This window comes from Diabrotica virgifera, chromosome 1 (genome assembly GCF_917563875.1).
Source record: "Diabrotica virgifera virgifera chromosome 1, PGI_DIABVI_V3a".
NCBI classification, from domain to species: Eukaryota; Metazoa; Arthropoda; class Insecta; order Coleoptera; family Chrysomelidae; genus Diabrotica; species Diabrotica virgifera.
This window is the reverse complement of record NC_065443.1, coordinates 81439649-81457479: the sequence shown is the minus strand read 5'-3', so window position 1 is coordinate 81457479 and position 17831 is coordinate 81439649. Positions and strand designations below refer to the sequence as shown.

Below are 17831 nucleotides of genomic sequence, written 5' to 3'. Positions count from 1 at the left end.
CTTTTTCTCGTAAAATTAATAATAAAACAGTTTTCCATATCGTTCCTAGTTATGTAGACACCTTGTATAAAATTTGTTTGAAAACTTTGAAATGGCAAAATATTATTGTTTATTTACTTAATATATTATTAATGTAATATGCAGGTTTCATGAATATTGCAAACAATTTAAGGGGAAAGGCGCAAAATTTTCAATGTGTTTTAAATGTATTCATTTTTTTCGAATCCTGAGAAAACTAATAAATATTTTTTTTTTAATTTAAACGCAGAATGAAAGATAACGTTATTGCCGAGGGCCGACAGTCCCTTAAAATAAATAAAAAGTGTCTTTTGAATTAAATATTTGCAATTATTAAAAATCACACTAAATTTTCTCTTTTATTTTCACCCCTTTAACTTATTAAAATAAACATTATAGAAGTTTTCAGGGACTTTCGGCCTCAAAAGTAATGTAGTTTTTCATTCTGGGTTTAAATTTTTCAAAAATATTTATTAGTTTTATACATATAGTAGATTTAAAGGGCGCTAAAATATGTCCCGCACGCGGGCGCCAATCAGCCTTGCGGGGGCCCTGCTTAACAACGTTGACAGACAGTGCGTCAAATGTATAAGCAAGTGTTGTGACACTATATGTATTTTGCATAGTAGAATAGGGAAAAATGCAACGTCTATAGACGTTGTGTCACATTCCATCAATGGAAATTAGACGTCTATAGACGTTCTGTCTGTAAACGTGTTAATATGACTTTTTGAATGGTAACGTGGTCGGTATAAAATATCTTCATCATTCGACAATAAAACCACATTTTTAAAGCCTCAATTTTCTTGCAGGTAGCGTCTGTGAGAGTCCATGACTCAACTTCATACATTAGTGTAGGGAAGATATAAAATCACAGTAATCGCATATTACTTAGATAGCGACAAATGCCGGGAAAAACAAATAAAATGTGATACTTGAAATATTCAACATTTATTTCTTTAAAATTTTATTTACATACTACAATTATGTGGCCACCTCGGGAACGGTATCACATCTTTAATGTTCTGAATTCCAGTCACAAATAACAAATATCGCTCAAATCCTAATCCATACCCGGCTGTTGGGACACCACCAAATTTTCTTAAATCTGTATACCATTTTAATTGTTCGTGTTCGTTTGGCAGTTTTTCTATTAACTTTGCAAGATCATTTTCGCGCAGACTTCCACCTACCATTTCGCCAACTCCAGGAACTAACAAGTCTAAGGCATACACCTGAAAATAAAGAAAAACATTAACTTTGGTAGAATCTCATCATCATCCAGCCCTTTGTGTCCACTGCTGGACATAGGCCTCCCTCATTTTTGTCCATAGTGCTCTATTTTGAGCACTTTGCATCCAATTTCTAGACATTTTCTTGAGATCGTCAGTCCAACGAGTAGGTGGTCTTCCTCTACTTCTTTTGTCTAATCTCGGCCTCCACTCAAGTAATCTCTTCGTCCATCTCCCATCACTGATTCGGGCGACGTGTCCGGCCCAGTTCTATTTCAGGGTGGCAATTCGAGAAATTCATCGGTAACGCCTGTTCTTCGTCTTAAGTCTTCATTTCTAACTCGGTCACGAAGCAATATACTCAGCATTGACCTTTCCATTTTCCTCTGGGCTATTTGCAGCATTTTAGAAGTTGTAGCTGTCAATCTCAAAGTTTCGGCACCATAAGTCATCACAGGCAACACACATTGGTCAAATGTTTTACGTTTTAAAGAAATTGGTATATCGCTTTTAAAGATGTCTTTCGAGTTTTCCATAGGCTGCCCATGCTAGGTTTATTCTTCTTCGTAGTTCGCATGTTTAGTGGTCTCTTGTGATCTTTATTTCGTGTCCAAGGTATATATATTTTTCCACTAGCTCTACTTCGTTGTCTCCACTATTGATATTTCCGCTAGGTACTAGGTTTGTCATGAATTTTGTTTTGGAGATGTTTATTTTAAGACCTACACTGGCACACACTAACTGACGTTCATGTAGCATTGTACATACATATCTCCTTAAGGTTGTCAGAGAATAAAACTATGTCATCTGCGAATTTCAAATTTGTTAATCTTCTACCGTCAATATTCACATTTAAGTTTTAACACATTTAAGTTTTCACAGTTAAGCTTAACGCTCTTCCCAGTTAAGTTTTTTACAAGCATATTCTAGTACTGCGGTAAACAGTTTAGGCGATAAGGTATCGCCCTGTCGGACTCCTCTGCCGATTGGGATATGGTCCGTGTTTTTATGTAGTTTCACCGACATAGTGGCGTTCTTGTAAGCATTGTAAATTAACCTTGTGTATCGGTAGTTAATGCGACATGCTTGTAGTGCTTCCAGAATTTTGTCAAATTCTACCGTGTCAAAGGCTTTATGGAAATCTAAAAAAGCCAAAACAAGTGGTCGATTGTATTCGATAGTCTTTTCTATTACCGTTTTAATGCTCTGTAGGTGATCATTTGTTCCAAATCCGGTACGAAATCCCGCTTGCTCCATTGGCTGGTAGAAATCAAGTTTTTTCTTAAGACGATTCGTTACTATTATTGTAAGGAGTTTGTATAAGTGACTAAGAAGGCTTATAGGTCTGTAATTTTCTAATTCATGGGGATCTCTTTTTTTGTACAATAGAATTACTTCAGCATTGTGCCATTTGTCGGGTATATTACTATCTAAAAGGCACATGTTAAAAAGGTTTTTTATTTTCTTAAGACAAGTGCCTCCGATTTTGATTGCATCAGTAACTACACAATCCTCGCCTGGAGATTTATTATTCTTAGCTTTTCTTAGGGCTAGTTTTATTTCGTCTATTGTGATTTCCGGAAGCAGTTCTGATCCTTGGTTGACAATGCCCTTTTTTCTTGTTAATATTTCTGGTACATACTTGATCTTCTTTGCTATTTACTGTGTGTTGGCTTGTGTACAGCAATTTGTAGAAGTTCAACTATTTTAAGGGTTTCCTCTCTGTTGGTTGTAAGATGACCATTTCTATCTTTAATCTTTATTATCTGCCTTGTCCCCGTTCTTAGTCTTCTTCTCAATACTTTCATACTTCTATTGTTCTCAATGGTATGTTCGATTTGTTCTTGGTTGTATTTTCGAGTGTCTTGTCTAATAGCTTTGGATATTTCTTTATTTAATTTTTGTAGTTCGTTAGCTTTAGTTTCCGTGTCGCTTCTCATTTCTCTTCTTTTCTGCATTAGTTGCCTGGTATTTTGGCTGATCTTCTCTTCTTTTTCAGTTCTAGGACAGAATTTGTTTTGACTTTCCAGTAAGGCATTTGTTAATTTATTATTTAAGTCGTTTACATTACTTTCTGCTTCAGGACTGCTAAGTATGTCTGAAATACATTGCTGAAAACTATCTACATCTGATGGTTTCATTCATGGTTTTGATTTGTTCTTCTTTTTAATCATCTTATACCTCTCCTTTTTTAAGCTTATTTCTATTTTACCTCGTACAATTCTATGGTCGCTACTGGTAACAAATCTGTTTAGAACCGTAATGTCTTTAACTGTGTCTTTTTTGTCAGTGAGAATAAAATCTATTTCCTTTTGAGTTTTTCCATCAGGACTTTGCCATGTCCATCTCCTCTGTGGTTTCTTTTTGAAAAAACTGTTCATTTGGAATAGTTCGTGTTGCAGCATGAACCTAAACAGTATTTCGCCACGTTCATTTCTACCATCCAAGCCAAAGTTTCTCAGTGGCGTTTCTGTAGGGTTGGATTTCATTCCTATTTTGGCGTTAAAATCAACACATATAAAAGTAAAATGTCCTTGGTTGTCTTTAAGAGCAGCTTCAATATATCATCATAGAATAGATCCACTTCTTCTTCATCATGGCCCGTTGTTGGTGCATAAACCTGTATTATTTTCATATTATACCTTGTATTCAATTTGAGAGTAAGACAAATCACTCTTGTTGAAATTTTTTTTAGTAATACTATACTTGTTTGAAGACGCTTGTGTATAATGAAGCCGGTTCCTCCTAAGGAATTATTGTCGTCAGCTACATGGTAAAATCCTAGCATTTACCATGCTAGAATCTAAAAAGCGTAAAATTTTTCAAATCTAGAAATATTTCTTCTCTATACTTAGTCCTATTTGCTCCTTGCGTGACCATGATGGGAGTACATTGAAACGATGTCAACAGGAGTAGCGGTGAAAAATGACAATATTGGAGCTATCTTTGTAATGTCATAGTCATTGTTTTTATAACAAATTTTATCAAAAATGGTAAATAAGTATTGCCCATTTATCATATGCTTAACGTCAAATTGTGAGATCCAAAACTGTCAGGTGAAGGCTCTAGGTGTAGCGTCAATCATGCACGGAGCGAATAACCCTTGATGAACCTTGACTTTCTATAAAAATCCCTCCAGCGCTTCCTATTCAGGGCTAGTCTTCTCCATATTATTATTCCCAGTATCAGTAAATCTGCTTCTACAGCCAGGGACGGGCCCTCCATATGGGCAAGGTCGTGCGGCGCACGACGGCGCCAAGGCGTTAAAGGCGCCCTTTGACTCGGCAAAGTTAAATAAATATCCAATTCAAAACTAAATATTTTTTGAAGCAAAAAAACATTGCAAAAAATAACTTAGTCCGCTCATTCCCAAACATTATACTATTGCGTTACGTATATTATGAACTATAGGTACCGATTTCTGTAGCTTCAGCCGAGAGATCATTTTCTAAACTAAAACTAATTAAGAATTCAAGCGTTTATTTGAAAAACAACACATGTCCATTTTTCGAAAATTCGACTTTATGTATTGTTCTCATAGAATAGTTCTTTCTCCAGTTCACACATTTAGTTCACACCGCATAGAAAATTTTGATAGTTTTAGAAAAACAACATATGTTCATGCGTTTTTTTTTTAAAACAACACTTGTCCCATCTTACATAGTAAACGGTAATTGTAAGTGTGAATGATCTTATCCTTAAATTTTTCAGTTGTGTGCATTCTTTGATAGTAATAATGTGATGTTTGTTTCTTTTGTATTAGAAATAGTTCAGCATGGCAGAAACTATACAACACAATACCTCTATATTTTCGAATATATTTTGGTAAGTTTGAACAATTATTTTGATATTCTTCCAATGGATGTCTTAATAAAAGTAAAATTTGAAATAAATTGAAGCTGGGTAGTTTTTCTTGACTTGCCAAAATTTTCATTTTTGGACAAGTGTTGTTTTTCAAATAAACGCTTCAATTAGGTACTTAAGATCTAGAATAGGTCAGGACGGCTAGAAATAAATCTTGCTATTATTTCTACAGAATCTGAGTTTTTAAAGGACCTGAATAATGAAAATCTAATTAATGAATTTGTCAAAGGTAAAGCAAGAAAAGTTCAATTTCTATAAGAAATATCCGTTGGTTTTCATCATAATAAGTGTATTTGTTTAAAAAATCGCAATATAAGTATGTTTTATTTTTTGATCTTCAGTTTTTTTAATAATTTTAAGTAATGTTTTATAACTTTAATATAGTTTTTATTCTGTTGTTTTATTGTGCAATATAGTTTTAAAAAATTATTTTTAATAACTACTAGACTACTAGAAACAACAGAGATAAAAATACTTCGACGAATTTCAGGCAAAAGTCTGTTGGATAGGGACAAAAACGAAAACATAAGATCATGCAATGTAGAAGACATAAATGGATGTGTGACAAAACGGAAACAGGAGTGGAACTGTGGAACGAACACATTAGTAGAATGGCAGAGGATAGGATAGTACGAATAGCACGAGATAAGTCACCAAATGGACGAAGAATTATTGGCAGACCAAGAAAAAGATGATGTGATAATCTAAACAATTTAGGAGGCTAATATTGAAAATATATCAAAGATGCAAATTGCAAACTGGACAGAAAAGACTCAGGACCGGAGTGAGTGGAAGAAGATAGTAGAGAAGGCAAAAAACATCACAACCTGTGAACGATGACCTAGACCTAAAGGAAACTGCGGACTAATCCACCGCGTGAAATGGATTAAAAGAGCTCATAGTATTTGAGCGACCTATACTCTAACAAGAGTGAACGGTCCATATATAATATTGAAAAAGAAACATGCTTTAAAGTCTTCACACAAGAAGGAAGAAAAATATATTATTTTTTATAAGTGTACTGTGTACTTACTGTTTCTTAAAAAAAATCTGGGTAGATGTAGAAAAAATTTCATAGTTTTCCACGTTGAAATGTGAAGGAGTGATTGATATTTCTACCCTGGTAATTTGGATAAAGGCGCTTATCAATATTTTGCACGACGGCGCCGAAGTTACTTGGCGCGTCCCTGTCTACAGCGCCCGGAAAGGTTTTGGTCTTCAACGTTGTCTAAGTCTCACAAGTTTTTCAAAATTTTATTTTCTGACCGGATCGTCATCTTTCATCCTTAAAGACATGCTTCACCGAGTCTGTTGATTTTAATTGTTTTTTTTTACATTTGGTTTTGTGTATACAGTTGAGTCCACGACTCTTTACCCGTGCGTCATATTTAAAGCATACGAAATAAGCCGATGATAAGTCGGAAATTGAAATTTACTAAACGCAACAGCAAGTGACGGTAAGTAACTACTGCTCCTATTACGGGTTAAAATTTGAGTTATCAAATATCGACGGCGGAAAGGCAGGACCTCGTAACTGCAAAAATTTGTATGAGTTACTTCGGTTTTCGCTTTAGAATAAGTGTATCGGCACCTATTAAACAGCGGTTACAGCTGGGAAAATTTCCGGAAGGCTTCCAGAAGGCTTTCCCTTTCCCAGCTGTAACCGCTGTTGAATAGGTGCCGATACACTTATTCTAAAGAGAAAACCGAAGTAACTCATTTTATACAAATTTTTCAGTTACGGGGTCCTGCCTTTTCGAAGTCGATATGTGTTGTATCTCGCCAGGTATTATGACGCACGGGTAAAGACTCGTGGACTCAACTGTAGGTAGTATACCTCAAAATTAAAAGGTTTCCTTCATAATCCATTGTCATTTATGCTTTATATATTCTTCTTAGTACCATTCTTTCAAAAGTTTCGAGTGGGTTCTTATCTTTTTCAGTGAGTGTCCAAGTCTCTGAGATATTAAAATAACATGTTAAAACTGATTATCAGAGTTGTATGCATTTTAGTTTTTGTTGTAATTTTTGAGATATCCCTTCATAATTCGTTATAATTTATGCTTCATATATTGTGAATTATTATCTTTTCAGTGAGTATCCAAGTCTCCGAGATAGTTAAAAGACATGTTAAAACTGCTCTTATCAGAGTTTTATCGTTGATTGAAATATTAATACCCATATTAATATTTCAATCAACGGTTTTATACATTTTAGTTTTTGTTATTTTTGAGATATTCCATGATTTTAGTTGTTTTGATAGACCAAAAAAGCATTTCTTAGCATTGAGGATTCGTTGGTTTTCTGGATTTTTGTTATAAGTCCCATAGTTTTTGAAGCCTCCCCTAGCTGTAACAATTCTTTTTCTGCTGCAGATTCTCTTCTCCCTAGAATTTATGTTATCTGCACGCTTTATTCTCTGCATTTCTGATTGTTGGTTTTGTAGACTAATGAAGACAAAACCAAGTACATATTGCTTACTAAGGATCTTATAGCAAATATGGAACGGGAAAGTCTTTGGAAGACATATCTTTGAACTTTGTTGAACAAAACAAGCGAATAACAACCTTACAAATAGGGCATACTATGGATTTCAAAAACAATTCCACTCAAGAGAAGAACTAAAATTATTATATACAAAACATTCATTAAAGCACAGCCACTTAGATAGGCTGGACACATAATACGAATGCCAGAAACGATTGCTGAAAAGCTAACTATAGGAGCATCTGTAAGAAGAAGAAGCAGAGGCTGACCGCGAATTAGTGATGAAATGGACTACTGAAGCAAAGATAATAATGATGATGATGATTTTACTATTGAAAAAACTATCTTGATATGAGAACGCACTGCAGACAATTAAATGTTTTCAGTGATGTCGGATTTCAGAGTTTAAGAAATTTTGTAAAACTATATAAAAGTATACCAAAGTTAAAAATTTGCTATTTTACTGGGAATAAGCTACAATTTTATTTTATATATGAAACTTATTTTAAAGTAAAATTGTAGCTTATTAAATTGTATTCGCGATGTTGTCACCATGACGACCTCTCGTGGATTTCAGCTGAACTAACTTCGAGGGGGTTTTTAATGTCAAACGCTGAGCGCACATGCATTTGAAACAAGTAGGTAATATTCAGTATTTCTGAATGACATGTTTTTTTTACAAATTTTATATTCAACATCGACGCCAACTTTTATTGAAAGGTGAAGATTCCATGTTAATCATTTTATATTACCCAATAATTAATTTAAAATATGTAAAAATAAATAATGAATATTACCTAGGCTTACTTGATTCAAATGCATGTGCGCTCAGCGTTTGACATTAAAAGCCCCTCGAAGCTAGTTCAGCCTAAATCCACGAGGGGTCGTTATTGTGACAACATCGAAAATTAAGATCCCACAAGAAAATGGCTCCATGATACTATACAGTTACAAATGGAACACAAATTGTTAAGAATATAAAAATAGGATCAAATTTACTTTATAGACCTTACTTTTGATGGATCTTCTTTACAATCCTTCATATAAAAAGGTTTAATTTCTCTTGGCCAGTTTATTAAGAATGTCGGTATATTTCCACAATGTTCCACTATAAATAATTCATGCTCCTTAGATATACCATTTTCTTCTTGAAATCCATTTTCAAATGTATTTTCATTTTTACTTAAAATATTTTTAGCTTCCTCATAAGTTAACACAGCAAAGTTTTTATGTAACCATTGAAAATTTCCTTCAACATCTCCTCTACAATTATGTACATCAGCCTCGCAGTTATCTAGAACTAAATTTGTTACTTCTTTAACTAATTCTTCAATTATTGATAACAGTGTTTCTAGTTCTTCTAGAAAAGCAATTTCAGCTTCCAGCATGTAAAACTCTGCTAAATGCAATCTACTTTTGGAGTTTTCTGCTCTAAAAGTTGGTCCTAAATTGTACACTTTTGTTAAACCATGTGCTGCAGCTTCTAAATGTAATTGTCCAGAGACAGTGAGAAAGGCTTTTGTATTAAAAAATGCTTCCTCCTGGTATCCACCTACAACAAAATAGAGAAAGGCAGAATAAATTTGCAATATGCATAAAAAATAATACAATGAGTAAATATTTTAAACACTAAAGCAAAACAGAAGACATCCATTGATATATTCCCTTTGTTTCAAGCAATTTTATGAGCTAAAATTGTGGATTCGATAGTAGGATTGATGTTCACTTTATTGCAGATTAAAATCTAGTAAGTAAATCGTACAGAACAAAACTCTTCCGTTTACATTTGGCGGTTGGTTCAGTTATTAAAACCACTATTAGTGGATTTGGATGTAAACGTTGGGAGTAATTCTCGAAATATCTTGTAATTTAAGTTTATACAGTCTTAACTTTGAGACCTTTTACAATAAAGTTGTTTCACATGTACAAGCGTTGATAAGTCACAATTTTAATAAAAATCTGTTTAATATTTTGATGTTGAAGTTGGAAGAAGAGTCCCCAAATTGTATACCATAGCAACAGTCGGTCGTGATGATACACTTCCCAGTAACATTAAAAGCTTCTGGAGGTTCGTAAATTCTAAAAGGAACAATAATAGCATTCCGAACACTTTAAACCATAATGGCCAAACCAGTTCCGATGGTCCTACCATAGCCAAGATGTTTGCTCAGTACTTTGCTGCAGTGTATAGTGAGGACGAATGTCCTATTCCAAATATTGCAAGGGCTAACACTAGTTTCAACATTACTGGTTGTGACTTATCTATTTCAGAGGTATATACCAAATTATCCCAGCTAAACATACATAAGGGTCCAGGGCCTGATGGAATCCCACCCAAGTTACCAGGGCCCCCGTAAGAACTACTGGCGCCTGTGTGCAAAAAATGATTTTGGCGCCCCTTAAGGCATTTTGATAATTTTTTTTTATTTATTTTTTTTTTGATGGTAGGTAGGTAGGTGCAAATAAAGCAAATTAGGAACAAATAACACCATAGCAAATCTTAATTAAATAAAGTTTAACGGGCTTTATTGAATCAATTCTGCTGGACCATCTTGTCACACATAGAGGGTTTAGACTTAACCCGAGAACATTTTTGCTCACCTCACAACATCCCACCTTTTTGTGGATGGCGAACCCAGAGTAACGCGATTTTCAAATTTTGTCCATTAAGGTACGTTTTTACTGCAGCGGCTGGCTCGTTAATCGCTGAAAGATCGTCGCTGAATCTGGGCATTGATTGCGGTATACTGCTTGTGTGATTTGTTGGCGGTGCGTGTTTCGGAGTTTTGTATTTGAGAAATTTTTGTGAAGTGAAGCTTGTTTTTATAAGTACATATGTATCATTTCATAATTTCCTAATAAATTGTTGTTTATCACAATTTTGAAGTATCCTTCTTCTTGTCTTCTTTTAAATATTGCATGTTTTTCTAATTTTGTAGCATTGGACAATTCTTTCTTCATCCTCTATTTCCTCTGCTCGCATGTATTTTAACAATAATTATTTTCTTTGAATAATAATATTAATATTGTCCGTCTGTCATCTGTCCGTCCGTCCGTAAACATAACTCCTCATTATACCAGGTAGAATGAAAATGAGGTGTCCAATGAAAGCTTATGATCCAAGGATACTACTACAGGTGAGAAAATTTGACCCAAGACTTCCGCTTTTAGAAATGCAACCGCAAGTACTATTTTAAAGTCAATAGTACAAGCGATGTAATATTCGACGCGCTATAGCAAGATGAGAACAAATATATACCTACTTCTGGTTTCATGACTGTCTGCCCGTCTGTTTATTAAAATATGTATAAAACATATGATGTACTAACATGAAAAGTAGTCGGAATCGGCAAAAAATTTGAAACTTTATTGTTTATTTATGAAGTATAGCGTAAACAATTAACGTAAAAAGTGAAATTATGTATAGTTCATATCATTAGCTATAATCCGTAAAAGTTCCAAGTTTTTACATTGTAAAAAACGAGAGAATTTTAGCATTTTCCATTAAAATCGTTTTTTTTTATTTAAACAATTAACAAACATAAAAACAATTTTTTTTATTGACTATTCGTGAATTGTTCCCTCGAATGCATATGTCTGCAAATTTTCATTAATTTGCATTGGAGAAAAGGCAGTTAAATTAACGTCTAAAGATTTGACGCAAACTATTGAACTAAATAAAAGCGTTTAAAAAGGAACAATAGGAACAAAATAATATTAAAATATTCTACGCATACCTTCTTTTAACATGGATTTAATGAGTTGTTCACTTTCTGGCATCACTCTAAATATTTCTCCAGCACCCTCGCAATCATTGGATGTTAATATTGGAGTTTGGACGTTAATGTATCCTCTACTAGTTAGAAAAGTATGAAAATATAATTGGGCTGCACTCCTAGTCCTTAACAATGAAGCAAATTTATTGGTTCTGGGTCTGAAATGAAGATATTGTCTCACATATTCAGAGGAATATTTCTTCCTTGGTGCAAACGGGTATCCATTGGTTACTATGCAATCACCATAAATATTTATCTCATTAGCTAGCAATTCCGTTTGGCCATTTGGAGAGGTTTGTACAACACCATTAGTGCTTATTGAAGACCCTACAGTTATATTTTTTGAAACGAGACTTAGGGGAACAACTACCTGGAATCTTTCACTGGTTGATCCATCACTAATATCTAGAAAATAATTTTCTTTTTGTTTTCGTAAGGATTTTATCCATCCCTAAAAAGCACACTTTCAATAAACTGTCTCTTGATTTGGATATGTTGGCTTACTGACAAAACCAGCTAACTCCACTTTTCAGATTTTTGAGAAATCTATGTTCTAAACTTTAATTTGAAATCAAAAATCGTCTCCATTTAATGATTTAATAACGACAAATATTAACGTAAATAATATTGCAAACGAAAAACTGTAAAATGAAGTGTAAATTAAAACAAAAAGTATGAAAAACATTTTTTTTGTGGCACTTGTGTGGTTTTGGCTGCATACAGTTGTCATCTTTCAGGCCATGTTAAACATCACTGTCCTCAATATGAGGCTCAAGTATACTGTTCTCAATTTACTACAAGGTTGGTTACAATTTATAATGCTGATGAAACTCAGTTGGTGATAATGTTTTTTTTTTTAACTGATAAGCAGAAGTTTGAGTATGTCTTTTGTAGTTTATTCCACAAATACACAACTGCTTTGAATTATCTTGACAACCAATATTTTAGTGTGCAACATAAGAAGTATGAAAGTAAATTGCTCTAATAATCATTCCAATAAACAACAATGTAATTTGCCATTTACTTTCGTTCTTCATATTGTGCACAGTAAAATATTCGTTGTCGCAATAATCCAAAACAGTTGTATATTCGTGGAATAGGGTATAAGTCTATTTCGCTCAGATTAACAGGGCCATCTTTACCAAAAATATTTATTTTTTTGTAGTCAGAACTGTGATCGCACCTTTACAACACAATGCCTGGTTTGGATTTTAAATATTTGACTCATTTTGTTTGTAGCCAGATACCTTTTTCTCCAATATTTGTGTTTTTTGTCACATTTTTTCCATTAGTTCTTCTACAATGTAAGGTTTCTTACCAGATCTATACATTCTTGCCATACGGAAAATTTAAGCTAGTCATCCATGGTATAAATTTGCATTCTTTTGTGTATGTTTAGGTGTATGTGTATCTACCCCAATGTAGTTATGTCCACTCTCAAGAAATTTCTGCTCTATCACAAATAAGTTAGGATTTGTTTTTACTAAATACATAAGCAAGGTAGTAAGGCAGTTACGTTACATCTGTGGATAGTTTATCTATATTCTTAACAGGCATGTACAGATTTCCAGGCTTTGTCTATTTCCATTAAGTACATATACAGCAGTATGAGTAATACCTTCATAAACTGTTAAGTTCTAGGTACAAATCTTATAGCTAGAATACATCGGACTTAAGTATATTACTACACAGCATCTACAATCAGGTGCGGATACAGAGGGGGTCAACGGGTCCATGGACCCCCCTATTGTATTTAGTCTATAAGTATTTTTTTATTATTTATTATTTTTTTCTGTTAACCAGAGTTCAATTCTTTTGATACCGTAGGTATCTGTGATGACTGAATTTTATCCTTAGAGTAAGTGTGAGTCGTATGGCTAAATCTGGACAATAAAATATTTGCGGTACGTCTGACCCCCCTATTAAGAATTTCTAGATCCGCCTCTGCCTACAATACACAATTTAAGATTAATTAATAGAACTGTTCCATAAATTAATAAAAAAAATCACCAAAACTACCATAAAATAAATCGATCTTTAAAAATTACTGCATACAGTCATTTATACAATACAAGCATATGAAGTCATTTGCTTCATAAGAAGATACATGTGAAGCGTGTCCGTGAATGTGTTAAACATGTGAATGCATACAAGTCCAGATATCAACTGAAGGATAATGTATATATCTACAAGTTATTATCTATACATAGTACCATACAATGTTGATAGGTACAGTCATCGAGTCATATTATGAAATTTGTGAATTTATCATGAAATTGTACAGTGAAAATAACATATCTGGCAATTGTTTTGTTTTGGCAGAACTATAATATTGTAAATAATAAAATATTAATCTATTTTAACAGGTACATATCTATTTATGAACATTTAAAATCTGTAATCTGTTTGGACTTGTGAGGTTTTGTCATTCTTTGACAAGTATTAGGTCCAAAGTAGTACTTAACTCAAAATCGACAAAAAGTAGAGTTGGCTGGTTTTGGTATTAAGCCAACAATATACGAATTATGCTCAACATATCATTATTCTCATGAATAACTTAGGATTACAGCAGATTAACTGTTTACACCAAGACCTACAAAAATAACTATACCCCATTCCACGAATATACGACCCTCTTGGATTATCGCGACAACGAATATTTTACTGTGCAAAATATGAAGAACGAAAGTAAATTGCAAATTATATTGTTGTTTATTGGAGTAATTATTATAGCAAAATACTTTCGTACTTCTTATGTTGCACACTAAAATATTCGTTGTCGCGATAATCCAAAACAGTCATATATTCCTGGAATACACCATACAACTCAAATTACTCCAAATATACTTCCATCTTAGCATAAATATGCCAATGGTCTCTTAGATTATTTACATTCATAAACAACATGGATAAAGCCAAAAAAGCAATGTTTGAGTCTTCTAGTTGTTTTTACTAAACAGCAGTATTTTTAAATAAAATCAAAACCCAGATCTGTGCATACTTTTATATTCATCACTTCTCCCACTGTTACATTTTTTAATAAACTGTTAATAGTATTGCTACTATTAAAACGCTTTCTTATATTATAATGATTATTTTTTATTCTACAAAGTGTTTTAAATAAATTGGAAAACATTTTTAACTTTAATTTTGTGACTACTTTTCTATAACCTCAAAACACATTTTCAAAATAATAAAGTAGTTCAAATGAATCAACGTGAACATAGACGCAAAGTGGTAGGTTTTCTGTACTGTAATAGGCACCTCACTATACAGTAAAATATGTTGTGAATTGCCTACAACACAGAGTTCTATATACTGCGAGGCATAAGTTAGGGATATAGAAAATGCATGCTCATTTTCATAGTTAATTTTTTCGTGAACGGATTGACGGATTCCGCCAATTTTAAAAATTCATTTTGTTATGATTTTATTCTGTTTGTTCCATTTCGATAAAATGTCTACAAATTAATATTACAGTGTAACCTCGATAATCCGTCTCTCCATTAACCGTCACCTCTGTTAACCGTCAGGGTACATACAGACGTTGTATTGACTACATAAGCAAACATTTTAATGTAAAAAAAATTTGATTTGTGATGAGGACACAAACGGCTATCCATTGCTGACAGATAAAGAAATCGTTGAAATGGCAACAAAGGCAGACCAAACAGATTCAGAAGCTGACACGGGCTTGGAATTTGACTGTAGATATGTTGATGAACCTATTGTAACTGACAAAGATTTGCGTAAATAATCTAGAGAAGCTGCATCGCACATGCAATAATTCATCGAGTGGTAATCTCAACAATAAGAAGCCAATAAAGTAGATTGCATGATCTTATGCCGATTAAGAAATTCAGCCGTCGCAAAATGTGAAGCAACAATAAAACAAACAAAGATTTTAGAATATTTTAAATTGATTTGATTGTATGAACACAAATCCCTCTTATATACTGTCAAACAAAACATACAAGTGAAATTTGAGAGTTGTACTATGAATTTTTAATTTTTTAATGTTCTGTTAACCGTCTTTTCGATTATCCGTCATACCCTTGGTCCGGTGCCCTGATGGATAATCGAGGTTCTACTGTACTTCTAAAAGTCAGTTTTGGCTTTATTTCAAGCTACCTACCTTCAAAAAAATAAATAAAAAACATGATTCAAAATGCCTTAAGGGGCGCCAAAATTATTTTTTGCGCATAGGCGCCAGTAGCCCTGCCTATGGCGCTTTAGCCCAAGTCGGGTCCTGGCCTTCCCCAGCATCCGCGTCCGCGCAGCAGTATGTATGTCCCTGACTGCTCTCCTCCAATTATTCTCCCCCAATCTCTTTATTAGGTATCGTTTCTCATTTCGTCTATCCACCTTTTCCATGGTCTTCCTACTGACCGACGCGACGTCCCACAGAAAGGAAGCTATATCACTAACGGCAACTAACGGGCACAAATTTTATCATTGAAAAATGCCAAGGTTCAAAATAGCAAATTGGTCGGCGTCAAGTTACCGTCTAGTCATCGTCATGTCAGCGTGTGCTCAGCGTCAAGTGACGATAGGCCGACTAGACGTCGACATGACGCCGACTTGACACCGACCAATTTTATATTTTGGTCCTTTGGCATTTTTCAATGTAAATCTCCATAAGGGTTGGCGTTGGAGTGATATAGCCAGAGACATGTTAACCATAGACCAGGCTAGTTATATGCCACTCAATGCATCGGGGTGTAACGCCAATATCAAGTACGGTGGTCTAGCTATCTTTGTCTGTCGTGCGAGTGTATCTACCAAGAGGTGGGAGTAATGGAACGACACAAACACAGAGGCGGCGGCCATCATATGCTAGAGAGAGAAAGCTAAGCGTCGGTAGAGTGAGATAGATAGACCACCGAACTGCTCCGCGTTACGCTATTTTTCAGACCTGGGCCCGGATTACGTACACTCGATACGCATCGTATCCGCCATGTTTTCCCATAGCGCCTTACGGGAAAACATGGCGGATACGATGCGTATCGAGTGTACGTAATCCCTATGCTGGCTTAATCTACTTCGATGGTTTGACATAAATGTCAAAGTGATTAATTTAAAATTAAAAACATTAATTATAAAAAATATTAGTTGGTCAAAGCTGTGGTATATATTTTTACCTTAAATATACTTACGTTTTAAATACTGAATTTAAGTTTTTTTAATGTTCCGTAAAATGTAATTATAAATTAATGTATTAATCTTAGCGTCATCTACACGATAATTGTGAAAGTATCCGACGTAAGAAATTAATATTTCATCAATAGAACGTCAAAATGATTAGCAAAATCTAAAAAAAAATCGATTACAATTTAATTACTTTTTTGCATTGTAAATATTAAGCGATAACAATTAAATAATAAATTTAAAAATTACCGGTGAATGTTGAATTAGTAGTCCGCTAGGAGCGACACCAGCGAAGCTCAGAGCTTATAAGTATCTGTTTTATTATATTTACTGTTTTTATTATTTACTTTACTATAAAAATATCCCCTACTATAAAAATATAAATTTCACCTAATTTTATCACGACTTGGAATAATCGAGGTATCTGACAACTTTTTTAGTTGTTATTGTAGACATATACAAAGAAACCTACCGGCTTCATGCCAAGAATTCGGAGCCGTTTTTTAATTATTAACAATGCAGTGCAAAAAACGCTTGCACTGCAAATCTAAAAAGATTATAACTGAATTCTGGTTCTCTTATATATTTCTTAAGTTTTTACTTATTTACATTAAATATTAATTTGTTTTGTTATATAATCCACGTTTACAATAATTATGTGATTTATATGATTTAAAATGGATTCAGGATTTTTTATACTTTGGCAACTATGTCAACTTAGATCTCTGGCGTAGATAATGACGTGCAACGGTAAGTAAATTAGACGGACTGTAGCTCACTAAGCGTTCTACTAGGTGTTCTGTCATTATCCATTCTTATAAGGTGACTTGTCCAGCGCAATCTTTGTCTTTTTGAATAATTTGCTATAAAATAGAAGGTTCTTTGTAATATTGACAACCCATGGTTGAACCACAGTGTTGAACGTTATTCTCCACATACCATCGCCGCAGATGGGTCCCAATATCCTTCTTTCAAAAGTATTGATAAGGTTTTTTGTTTTTCTGACATGATCCTTGTTTCTACGCCAAATATTGCTATTGGTCGTGTGATAGTTTTATATACTTTCAACTTTACTTCCCTATTAGTCCAGAAAGCCACTGGGCATCCGCTAGGAAAAATATTCCGATTCGGATTTTTTGCAATCTTACTCAAAAAGGCCCCTTTTAACAAATTTGCATGTTGCCAGGTCCAAAAGTGGGTCTAAATTTTTAAACGCCTTTTTTTGTTTTTTTCTTAAAATTATTTTTTTGCATCGAACAAAGTTTTTTCTTCTCATTTTTTGTTAACATTTTTTTTATATTTGATT

General features: G+C 33.8%; 1 protein-coding gene across 1 annotated transcript; it reads right to left on the bottom strand.

Moving 5' to 3' along the window:
• Positions 1-953: 953 nt before the first annotated feature.
• LOC114332672 (probable asparagine--tRNA ligase, mitochondrial) lies at positions 954-14564 on the bottom strand. The gene is made up of 4 exons (XM_028282501.2): positions 14379-14564; positions 11339-11828; positions 8615-9153; positions 954-1253 (listed from the first exon to the last, which is right to left on the bottom strand). The coding sequence occupies exons 1-4, from the start codon at positions 14511-14513 to the stop codon at positions 990-992; spliced, it is 1428 nt and encodes a 475-aa protein (XP_028138302.1). The 5' UTR covers positions 14514-14564; the 3' UTR covers positions 954-989.
• Positions 14565-17831: the final 3267 nt, after the last annotated feature.